A 12,661-nucleotide genomic window follows, 5' to 3' on the forward strand; every position below is an offset into this window, starting at 1 on the left:
GCTGATCCCTGATGCTCTCTTCTCCACAAGCAAAACAAATGTGCGCGCGGTTGCGTAGCGCGTAGCTCGCCCACCTCTGCATGGGCTTGCTTGCTGTGCGCGTAACCGTTGATTGACAGCATGACAAAGCTGAAGCTCGAACTTGATTGGTCGGCAGCAACCGGCGCTTTTTGGAATAACATGGGGGTCTATGAGAGGAAGGCGGAGCTCAGGAATAAATTTTCATATCGCGTTATACTAACTTTATATTACAGTATCGAACTAGACTAACACATTTAAGCTTTGTTAAAAAATGATACATAAATTGAAAACAAACGGAAACTCCGGACAGCAGCTTTAAGGTTAAGACCCTACAATATTAAACAGTATACAAATTAGCATAATTATTATAAAAAATATTACATATGAAACTAATTTACCTGATTAATTTAAATAATGAGGTAAAGGCCTACAGTATTATACTTTACGCAAAGTTCCTTAACTAATTTCAGTTAGGCTAAAAACTACATAAATATTATGGCCAAGGCCCTACAAAATTATACATCTAGGTGAATATATTTAAAGCAGAACAAATAAATACATAAATAAAATGACAGTTGTGTGATTGTTGGACTGTGATTTTTATTTGAAATTTTGTGTCTCTAGCGACACACAATTTCCTACACACTGCAATTACGTGTATTATTTTTTATTAATACGTTTTTGAGGACATAAACCTACACATTGAACTCTTTTACCAGCTACTTCGCACACAATAAATAATAAAAAATACTTTTCCAGAGAGAGAAAGTACTCAGACAAGCCTTATGAAGCCACGCGGCCATAATCGTCACTTTCACCATGTAGTTATATTCTCTCTAATCTTAACTTTATCCCATCCATGCTTGCCTTCAACGTGCTTTGCTGATCACAAGGTTTCATAAATCTGCCCATGTTCCCACAGTCTCCTTCCAATTCGTCACAACACACCGGCTACGGCAAGCCACGAGGGTCTGTAGAGCTTAAAGCTTTCCGGGTTCGCTGTGTCAACATTCGCACAGTGCTGCTGCTGTTGCGGAGGAACGACGATGTCGGAGCAGGAGTCTCTGAGGTGTTCCAGTGCCAGGAACCGTGGAGGCGTACAGAGGGTGGAAGGAAAACTGCGAGCCAGTGTGGAAAAGGGGGACTACTATGAAGCACACCAGATGTACAGGACTTTATTTTTTAGGTAAGACTTCGTGTAAAGCTCGTAGCTTCAGTTGTAATTGTCATTCTGCTCCGAGGCCTGCCTGTTCCAGATCATTCGGCTGTCAACCTTGCTTCTATACCTGCCTCTTTCTGATTGGTTGAATTTCATACCGGACCCGCCCACTCCCGTCGGTCCGTGTGTTTGTTTGGACAATCGTCGCTTCATTCTTGCAAAACGGGACGGCTAACTACTATGGCTAGTTAGCTGTTTAGCAACACCACTAACCGCAAGCTAGTGATAGCCGAATTCGAGTTAGCGAGAGTGCTAATGAAAGACAGTTAGCCAGTCTGTTTTTTATGTGTTATTGGACAAGATACGTAACCTGCAAATCACCTAAATGTAGCGGATAAGTGTCGTGTTAAAGTCTGTCGCCACCAAAACATGTTAGTTGAGGCTGTCCAGCTGTGTTAGCATTTAGCCAGGTAGCCACATTCTGCTCCGCCGCAGTCTGGGCTATGATTGCTAGACACGGGTTTGATTAGTATAAATATTGTGTCTTGATTTACAGCTATTAATGCTTACCTTGCTAACTTTTCCGAATTTGGACTAAGCCTAGAAGAAGATGTCCTTGGTGTCTCTTATTTCTTAAAGGAACGGTTACACACTAAATGGTGTACAGTGAGAACTCCCTATTCCAACATCAACATATGGGGTTATGACAGATCAGTTCTGCTGTCATATTGATTGACTATCTGCCTTTAGCACAATTTAACAAACTGTGTTGTTTAGGTTTAATTGAAGTATTTCACAGGGTTAATTTAGTATATTCCTACTTATTTGGCATTGGCCTGCTCTTCCTCTTGGGAAACACTCATAGTTGTTGTAATTTTAACATCTGCAAATGAAAGGTAGCCAGTCTAAGGTTATTGTAGCTGACCTGTGGTGTGCACGACGGTTAATATACCTAAAGCCATATTCACATTCCTACTCTGTTTTGTATCTCAGCTGGTGTGCAGAGAAAGCAGGAATAAGCTTGAACGAGGCCAGCACAGAGCGTGTCTTTTATGATAAGCTGATAGTATCATCCTGTGTCATGCTGATATTCTTGTTTTTATATAGGTACATGTCACAGGCAAAACATGCTGAGGCCAGGGAGCTGATGTACAACGGTGCTCTGCTCTTCTTCAGCTATAACCAGGTATATGCTGCTCTAGGTTGTTTTCTCAAAAGCCCTATCATGTTAGATAGTAGTCCAGTTTGGTTGTATTTATCATCTCACTTTGTGTAAATATATTACAAGAATAACAGTGAAGCTCTGCCCGCAAGAAGGAAAACTTTTGATTATTGGTTGTGATTAATCATCAGGTTTCCATACCTGTAAATACATATTTTTGCATGCTGCAGAGACTACCACATTTTAGCCTGAGTATACACAATTTTGTATCCGTTGAATGATTAATTAATGGATTTCACACTTATTAGACCTACTTCATGATTTTTTTTTATAACAGTATAGAGTTAAAAAAAAAACTAAGTCGGTTGTGTTTTTGCTTTACAGCAAAACAGTGCAGCAGATCTGTCCATGCTGGTGCTGGAGGTTTTGGAGAAATCTGAGACAAAAGTGGAAGATGACATATTGGGTGGGTGGAAGACTTTTAAAGTTTCTTTTGAAAAGAATCCAGTTAATCTCAAACACATTGTGTACTAAACTATGCATTTTGTATTTGATGTTGGCTATACAGTGTGTTGTGCATTTTGCATGTGTTCTCCTATTGTGTGATTGAGAAAGTCATGTTGGCATCAGCTGTGATGGGATTTTATTGTTGTTACTGCCCTTCATGTACACCAAAGATTTTCATAAAGTGTATCTATGAATAAGGAGCCCTTAAATGTCATCTTTTAAAGTGGATTCCATTTTCACTAAAAGGTACTTTTGATTAATTAGTATAGTATGTACAAGTAAATGTCTGCTTTTTTCTGAAATAAATACTGCTTTAAACAAAAAAGAATATTCTATCTTAGAATGTTAAGAAAGGCCATAATCTATACATTATTCATGCACTGATCAGCAACATTGATTGCTATATTGCAGTCAGGTATAACTGGCATAGCTAAATATTAATGGATGCTTGATTGTGTTTTATATAATACGTAGTTGTTACAGATCTACTGATAATTTGGCTTGACATTAATCTGCTTGATCTGTTTGCGATATTGATTCGTATAACCAGTGACAAATACTGTAGCAAGTAAATCATTGTGACAGTCAAAGAAATCTTCCCTCCTAAAGAACAGTAATGGGACATTTCAACTTTCAAGTCACCTTCTCTGGTGTTGTGGTGTTTGGTTGTGTATGTTTGTGGAGCAGAAAGCCTTGCTAAGCTGTTCAGTCAGATGGACCAGAACTCTCCAGAGAGAGTAGCATTTGTGTCCAGAGCCTTGAAATGGTCCACAGGAGGGTCTGGCAAGTTGGGCCACCCAAAACTACACCAGCTGCTGGCTGTCACCTTGTGGAAAGGTAATCACTTAATCATTTTTCTGGTGATTGGTAATAATAAATGTGATTAATAGACATGCACAATGTTGGATTTATGCCGATATGCAGATACTTTCCCGTTCATTTTTCCCAATGCTGACACTTGCCCATATTTTCTCTCGGCTGATTCACGAAGAACATCAAGCCTGTTGTAGTATGATTAACATCTTATTGTCCTGCTGGCAGGTGAAGACACAAAATACGCTGATTCATAAAAGCACACATTCACTGGGCACATTGAGACTAAACTGCTTCAATTTAAATGTAAAATTTCCATCCATCCATCATCTATACACTGCTTAATCCTCATTGGGGTCGTGGGGGGCTGGAGTCTATCCTATCTGACTTAGGGTGAAGGCAGGAGATACCCTGGACAGATCACCGGTCTATCACAGGGCTACATATAGCTACAAACAATCACACTTTCATTCACACGTACAGACAATTTAGAATCACCAATTAACCTCAGTTTGTTTTTGGACTGTGGGAGGAAGCCGGAGTACCTGGAGAAAACCCACACATACACAGGGAGAACTCCAAACTCCATGCTGAAAGATCCCAGGAAGGCTGGGACATGAACCAGGGATCTTCTAGGTGCAAAGCAACAGTGCTTACCACCAAACCACTGTGCAGCCCCTGAATGTAAAATATGACATATTTATTTTTGTGCAATGTTTAAAGCAAAACTGTAAACTTTGTGTCTGACAGGCATCATGTGTCAGTGTTCATTTTGGGCCAATGTTGATATTTTTACGCTTTCATTTGCCAGTACCGATGATTGCGTGATTTAATTTGCGAGTTAACAAAGTATTTATTGATCCTTAGAATTGTGTTTTTTCTTCTAAATAATATGGTGTTTTCCAGCATGACATATACACAGTGAAATCAAAATGTCCTTTCTGCGTTTTTTCAAAATCACACACTTGGAAAAGAAGAAAATTTACAACAGTCTTATTACCTAGTCATGAAATGTATTCGCGTTCCAAAAAAAACAATTGTTTTTATCACATATGTTCCCCATTGCTGGCAGTTCCTTCTTCCACAGTCAGTCGTTGGTTAATTGTGTCTCTATGGAATGTCCTGAGTGTGTGAAAGGTATCAAATGACACCCTCGCTGGTGTGCTGTTAATATCGTTTTTCATGCGCATGCTACAGAGGATTAAGCGGTGTATAGATAATGAATGTCCCACAGAGGATATTAGAATGTTCACAATTAAAATGTAAATTTTTTGTCTGTTCAGAACAAAACTACAGTGAGTCTCGCTATCACTTCCTGCATTCGTCTGATGGGGAGGGCTGTGCACAGATGCTGGTGGAGTATTCAGCATCACGAGGCTTCCGCAGTGAGGTCGACATGTTTGTGGCGCAGGCCGTCCTACAGTAAGTGAACAGTTACTCACACTTTGAAACACTAATTTTACCCGATTATGTCATCACACCGTATAATTTCCAAAGCAGCATTGCTGTTTATTAAGAACCGTGTCCAAACTGGAAATCTCTGCCTTTCAACCTAGAAATGAAGACAGGGTGAATCTCATTACATGTAATCCAAGAATTATGCTAACCTGTAGTATTGAGAAACTGTGGGCAGAGGCGAAAGTTATTGATGTTTCCTTTTCAAGCATATCAACTTGCAGTCATATCCATTTTCTATCTGTCAGCTGTTCATTTAAAGAGTCTTTGAGCTGTCTGTGATTCTGTTCTGTTACACTTGCTGTGTTCTTTCACTTCTTCTGCTTATGTCTTTATTCTCTGTCCTATTTCTATTTCTGTCCTCTCTTTTTCTCCTCTTACAACCCCTCCAGGTTCCTCTGCTTAAAGAACAAAAACAGCGCTTCCGTGGTGTTCAGCACATACACAGAGAAACACCCGTCCATAGAGAAGGGCCCTCCCTTTGTCCAGCCTCTACTAAACTTTATCTGGTTTCTGCTGCTGGCAGTGGATGGGTGAGGAAAATGTTTTATTTACCTCTAAAAACTCAGCTTAATCTCACATAATGACTTACAGCATTTAAAGCTTTTCTGTTTTTTCTTTAGGGGTAAATTAACAGTTTTCACAGTGTTATGTGAGCAGTATCAGCCTTCTCTGAAGAGGGACCCCATGTACAATGAGGTGAGTGTTATTATTCTGCTTGACGCCTGGTATTTTCTTCACCCAGACTCCTGTAGTAAATGATTCTGAATAATGCGACCATGTTTAATGTGCCTTTATACTCTGACTCTGACTCTAAACTTATTTGAGTTTTTAAAAAAAAAAGAAAAACATGTGTCAACTAGTCTCACTTCTACCATTCCTGTTGAAAATACTGGAGCGCTCAGTATTTAACCAAGTCTCTGAACATCTGCAGAACAATAACCAACTTGACCCCTTTCAGTCAGGCTTCAGGTGCGACCACTCCACTAAGACTGCACTCCTATCAGTCACAGAATCTCTGCAGCTGGCGAGAGCTGCTGGTCAGTCCTCTGTCCTACTGCTGCTGGACTTGTCTGCTGCCTTTGACACCATGAACCATCAAATCCTCCTCTCCACACTCTCTGAGCTCGGCATCTCAGGTTCTGTCCTGTTGTGGTTCAAGTCCTCACCTCACAGGCAGATCCTTCAGAGTGTCATGGCGAGGGGAGGTGTCAAGGTCACATGACCTATCAACAGGAGTCCCTCAGGGCTCAGTGCTTGGTCCCTTACTCTTCTCTCTGTACACCACCTCACTTGGTGCAGTGATCTGCTCCCATGGCTTCTCCTACCACTGTTATGCTGAAGACACTCAGCTTTTCCCCTCTTTTCCACCTGACGACACAACAGTTTCAGCTCGGATATCAGCATGTCTGGCTGATATCTCCACATGGATGAAGGAACGGCACCTTCAGCTAAATCTGTCTTAAGATGAACTCATGGTCTTTCCAGCTTGTCCATCTGTTCAGCCTCAGATCAGTGTCCAACTTCACTCGAGCCTACTTGTGCCCACAAACTCAGCCAGAAACCTAGGTGTCATGATTGATGACCAGCTGACCTTTAAGGTTCACGTGGCCTCAGTTTCTCGATCTTGTCGTTATGCCCTCTACAACATCAGGAAGATCAGATCCTTCCTGACCCAACAGGCCACACAACTTCTGGTTCAGGCTCTTGTGATGTCACGCATTGACTACTGCAGCTCTCTTCTGGCAGGTCTCCCTGCATGTACAGTCAAACCTCTACAGATGATCCAGAATGCAGCAGCACGTCTGGTCTTCAACCAGCCCAAAAGAGCTCATGTCACTCCCCTGTTCATCTCCCTTCACTGGCTTCCAGTTGCAACCAGAATCAAATTCAAAACTCTCCTCCTGGCTTACAAAACATTTACAAGAACGGCCCCAGCCTACCTGGATTCCCTGATCCAGGTCTGCTCCCCTTCACGCCCACTTCGCTCTGCACGTGAGAGACGCCTGGTGCTTCCAGCCCAGTACGGCTCGAAATCTCTAGCCAGACTCTTCTCCTCTGTTGTTCCCAAATGGTGGAACAAACTACCAAACTCTGTGCGTTCTGTTGAGTCCCTTTCTACTTTTAAGAGACAATTGAAAACTCAGTTGTTCAGAGAACACCTAGGCACTTAATTCGACTCCACCTTAAGGGTAGAATAAGTCAGGGGGTCCAAAACCCAGCACTTATTTAGCGCTGACAAAGTTGAAAAAAAAAAGGGGGGGTGGTTAGCAATTCTTCTGCAACTTGATGGCAACACCTTTGACCAATCGTACTTGAAGCACTTTTGCACTTACTACAGGTTTTTCCTTATGTCTGAATTCTTGCTTGTGTTGTACGTCGCTTTGGACAAAAGCGTCTGCTAAATTAAATTGTAGAATTGTAGAATTAAAATATTGTCTTATTTATTTAATGCTATTATTTCAAGTACACATGATTTTTGCTCTGGGCTCTAACACTCTTTCTTTTTTTTTTTCTTTCCCCCTCCATCTTTTTACATTTTACCGGTTCAACAGTATCTCGACAGAATAGGACAGCTTTTCTTTGGTGTTCCACCCAAACAGTCTCCATCATACGGGGGACTCCTAGGTGAGTTGACCAAGGCTTTTCATTTGAGCAGATGTTAACAATTACTGCAGAGACAGCTTGTGACTTAGTCGAGGAATTTATACTTTAATTGTGAGGTTATTGGGTGGCATATACTGCTCACCAGCTGTTAAGATAAATGGCAGCTTTTCAGGATTTTTGACTCCTAAATGGGGATTTTGCAAAGAAATGTCTCTTCAGTCTCACTTTCTTCAGATTATTCATAGAGCTGCTTGAATGAGCAGTTAATGAAGATGTTAAAAATAAATGAAAAGAATCTTAATGAAAGAAACCAAATGCAGGATATCTGAATGCAAAAGATGCAGTTGTGACTTTCACAGACCTGGACTGGAACCTGATTTAACTAATTAAATCCCTTGTTTTCTAATTCAGGGTATAAATGACATGTACATGATGCTCAAACCTTTCCTTACAAGTACACTCAAATGAGAACAAACATAAGAAGCAAAACTTCAAATGGAAAACTACTAACGTTAAATAACTGGTCTAAATACCAATTGATCTAACTAGTGTTTGCAAGAAAAACATGGCCCTTTACCAATGCAAACAGAATACCTGAATAGATGGTTTTTCCTAACACTGGATGTGTGTAATCTGACTTTATAGTTGAGTATTTCAGACACCTTTTTCCAGTCCTTGTCAGTAGAAATACCACTAAAATTGTTGGGATGGGATTTCAAACAGAAGAGTTATCAAAAGAAAAGGCTCCTTTTCAGTTTGGCATGGCTGGAGGATTATTGTAATGCAGCATGGGGGCGATGTTTAGTCTGCTGCTACACTAGTAACTACTGTGCTAATTTGAGGAAATAGAATTTAACCATTTCCACATCAATGCTGAGTGGGAAACGGAACCTTTTAGATAAACCACTTAGATAATGGTTCTAAAAATCTGGTTGGGTTGAGGTTAAATTCAAATGTGCCAAATGTAGGTGATATTACAAAGATTGTAAACTTCATGTGAGCTTTTACCAGCGGATTTAGAACAATCAGCAGTACATCTGATTTTTTTTTTTTTTTAATCTTCTCCATTACAAGCCAAGCTCTGTCTGATCTTTGTGCTAAACTAAGTGACATCTCTGCAGGACATTTTCTAAACAGAAAAACTACTCATTCAATATGTAACATACAACATTTATCCTTTTGAACCCCAAGCGGTTTCCAGGTGTTTTTTTGTGCTTTTGTCACGGTAGCTTCATTTTTTTTATTTACTGCAGTATAAAGTCCTGCACAAAACATGGCAAGAGGTAGAAAAACTCAGAAAAGTTTTCCTAGCAGTAGAACCGTTGTAATGTCATTAAAAAAAAACCCCACAATTATACTGTTTATTTTACAAAAACTGAAAAAAAGAAACTGGAATCAGCAACCACACAATTATACTGTTTATTTTACAAAAACTGAAAAAAAGAAACTGGAATCAGCAACCACAACATTTTGTGCCCACAGGTGTTACCAATACTGGAAAAAAGCTGGACGATGCATTTTTCATTCGTTTCCATTCTTGTCTCTTATAGACTCTGTTTAAACACAGACTGCAGGTCGACCCGGTTTAGCCAAAAGTGAGACAATTTTTGTCATGACTGTTGGTCACAGTGGTGTCAGTAATTGCTTCTTGGTTGTGCTAAGGTGTGCAGACTTTTATTTAGTTGTTTATTTATTTTACATCATCTGGTTAGAGAAATTGGTTCACAATTTTAGGCTTATATTTGGTTTGGTTTCATGATGGAACGGGACACCACAAATGAGTAGTTCAAGGACGTTTCAGAATCTGTGGATCCTCTCTGTTTTTACAGTTTCTGCCTCTGGTAAATGTCCTACTGGCTTTTTTTTCTTAAGAGGGTTAATCTCAGTACATTGTAATTTTGTAAATTATTATGATTTATATGCACTTGATTTTGATTGATTCTCTTAAAAGAGTGACGCTCACTATGTTGCATCCAACAGGAAATCTGCTGAACAGCCTGATGGGTTCGGGTGAGGATGATGACGGTGCTGAAGAAGCCCAGGAGGACAGCAGCCCCATAGAACTAGACTGAGCCTGCAGCCTGGGACAAGGTCAACGAACAAACAACCACAAAAAAAAAGAGGAAGACCACTCCGCCTCCCTCCTTCACCTCCACATCGGAGTCAAGGCGAGGCACTGGTCCGTGTTTTCAGAGGCGTGCCGTTTCTCTAAAAAACCCTCCCTCCATTCTCCCAACCATCCGGTCCAAAATCAGAACAAGTATCGTGCCGCCAAAGCATCTCCGACAGCACTGCCTGGACTGACTGCGCCAAACTGCAAAACTCTTCCCGTGCTGAATTATTGTAAGACTATCTTATTTTATTTTAACCATCATTTTTGTTAGTTTGGGACTCTTGATGTCTGTTTCGGGGTGTTTGCTTTTTAAACAAGAGATAATGAACTGTCTTCTCCCCGTGAAAACCTGCTCCCAGGAGATGGGCGTGGTTGGAGTCTCCAGCTGGGGAAAACAGCCTCACAAACGTAACCCCTCTTCATAATGCTGTTTCCATCATTTTAAGAGGGTTGTTCAGTTCACTACAATTCTCGACATGTTTTGTTTGTCATGCAGGCACACAGAGCTCCATCAGAGCGTTGATGTTGCTGCATTTTTCAACAACTTGTTCCGTTAAAAGTCTCTTCTTTTGGTAGTAAATTAAATTGTACTTTTAGCCAAGGCTACATTTCAGCATTGCATCTCTAGTTTTATGGACTTAAAAAGACATCACAGTCTGTGTATGCTATTTTCAGAGGTCATGTTGCACCTTGAATATCAACCAAACAAACAATTCCTTTTGTAATGTAGGTGTAGGCTGTAGTGTCTTTTTTTTGTTTTGTTCAAATGACTGCGAACATACAGTTGTCTGTATACAAATAGCTCCATTGTAGCAGCCTGACTTTTTATTGTGCACTTGTTCAATTGCTGCTGGGCTCCTTTACATCTTCACGTGGATTTGTCTGTGAGGAAAAAGAATCCAGGCTTTTTGTTACAGTTTTAAGAAATCAAATTCTAGCAATGACTAACTCGAAGCACTTGAGTGAGAAGCAAGATTCAATGCTGGGACAATGTGTTGCATGCTATGAAATGCTAATATTTAAATCTGCTGCTTACCCATCTACTCCATTTCTGTCAGACAAATCCTCCTCGAAACGACCAATAATGGAACAGAAGCTCAGTCGGTGCACACTAAGAAGCTCAATTCCTCCAGTCGCTGCTGTTGATCAGTGTTAAATTTATCGGCCGTCTGAGAACGCAGCTTTGTTCTTTGCTCACATCAATCTGTCGTCAACTTCTTTTTGTCCTTGTAGTGACATTCGATCAGTCCAGCTCTTGTCAGTCTGCAGTTTCTTTTAAAGCCCCAGCGATGAGTCAAAATATTAAAAGGGTTTCATTCTCCCCTGCAATGTCAAAAATATCATTAAATACCAGGAAAGTGGGAATATCGAGAGGTCTTCCAATCTAGATTAATGTTTATGTACTTTTGGGATCATCTGTGCTGGGTTATGGAAATCCTAAATGGCCAATATTAATAAAGACATCTTAAATGACAAATGAACCAATAGAATGAAATATACATATGAACCAATTCATCAAATAATTCATTACAATAGTTAAAATGCAGTTAATTTTGGAGTAACTATTTAAAATGACCTCTAAGAGGAAAAGAACGATGATTAGCTCTTTTTATTAATTGTATTACATTGCATAATTTTGGTTCATTTAAATGTTTCACACATGGTTCATAATTTGTGATATTTCATGTATTTAATATTGACCTTTTTGGTGTTCCATACAGGACTGGCTGGTGTAATGTCACAGGGCCACAGAAGGGCAGATAGGATGGTGTTGGTTTGTGGGTGTATGTGCTCTGCTGTGGTAGCATCTGTCTAGTGTTGATGCTGACGATGTAGGAAAGAGTGATGTAACCGCAGTGATTTATTAGAAATGTAAAATCTAAAATTCTAATGCAAAAACCTGCAAACACAAATAAATGATTAAGTTCCAAGTTTTCTCTGTGGTGCCCGGCTCGTCCTGCAGGCTTCTCTGCTGCACCACGGAGGTCCACCATCTGAAGCGAAATTCAGGCCTAAATGGCTTTTAGGTTCCTTGGAAACGAACACATTTTCTGAAGAGATCAACTGGGAGGATGACATCAGAATGTGTTCTGGGGCCCATAATGGCACAAGATTTATTTTATTCAGTGTTAAATGTTACAGTGTCCTTTATGTGAAGCTGGAACTGAAAGGAGGAAGGAATGAAACTGATTTTTTTTTTTTGTTGTTAACCTGAAAGCCACTTCAGTCAGAATTGTCCTGTTATCACCTGGATAAAGTGTGTGACCAAAGGCCTACTGTGTCAGTGAACATCATCACAGCTGTTTGTTTTTGATGATTTTTGTCCTTTGAGAACTAAAGCGGAGTGTTTGCCTTTTCAACAGTTCACTAATTCAGTAAATAAACTACAACTGAGAAGAGTTTGAGAATGTCCAACAGCTTCCTCGTCATTTTTTATTGCATCATGCAGTGTATTTCAAACGTTGGTAGAGAACTAGACAACCAATATCAATGCCACAGAGTGGGTATTTGGGCTAAAGTAACTTATCTTTTATGTTCAGAGGACAGACGTGTAGCTTCTGATACCAAGATGTGTGGAGTCTGCTCTGCCCCAACAAATAATGTTTTAGGCTGCTGGAAAAGTCCGTTTGACTCTTGTGGTTTTAAGTGGAGCAGAGGGAAGAGACATTCTTGGCCAGTTCACACACTGATAAATCACTTTGGAGTTGAGTTCTGAAACACTAGAGAGCCACTGCAATCTGAGATAAGTGGTGTGAATATGATACAAATGGCTTTTCATGCATTCACATCCCTTCAAATGTTCCTCACAAAAAAACAAAACATG

General features: G+C 40.2%; 1 protein-coding gene across 1 annotated transcript; it reads left to right on the forward strand.

Moving 5' to 3' along the window:
* Positions 1-1,003: 1,003 nt before the first annotated feature.
* Positions 1,004-12,252, forward strand: get4 (guided entry of tail-anchored proteins factor 4). The gene is made up of 9 exons (XM_022214738.2): positions 1,004-1,207; positions 2,288-2,366; positions 2,727-2,808; positions 3,537-3,686; positions 4,946-5,084; positions 5,510-5,650; positions 5,741-5,816; positions 7,673-7,745; positions 9,705-12,252. The coding sequence occupies exons 1-9, from the start codon at positions 1,068-1,070 to the stop codon at positions 9,794-9,796; spliced, it is 972 nt and encodes a 323-aa protein (XP_022070430.1). The 5' UTR covers positions 1,004-1,067; the 3' UTR covers positions 9,797-12,252.
* Positions 12,253-12,661: the final 409 nt, after the last annotated feature.

Source organism: Acanthochromis polyacanthus, chromosome 19, assembly GCF_021347895.1.
Source record: "Acanthochromis polyacanthus isolate Apoly-LR-REF ecotype Palm Island chromosome 19, KAUST_Apoly_ChrSc, whole genome shotgun sequence".
In the NCBI taxonomy this organism is placed as follows: Eukaryota; Metazoa; Chordata; class Actinopteri; family Pomacentridae; genus Acanthochromis; species Acanthochromis polyacanthus.

Bases quoted from the DNA above. Each gene is read 5' to 3' on its own strand.
- get4 (XM_022214738.2), top strand. From the start codon at position 1,068: ATGTCGGAGCAGGAGTCTCTGAGGTGTTCCAGTGCCAGGAACCGTGGA. The intron at 1,208-2,287 runs GTAAGACTTCGT...GTTTTTATATAG, and splicing joins TACAGGACTTTATTTTTTAG to GTACATGTCACAGGCAAAAC. The intron at 5,085-5,509 runs GTAAGTGAACAG...CAACCCCTCCAG, and splicing joins GTGGCGCAGGCCGTCCTACA to GTTCCTCTGCTTAAAGAACA.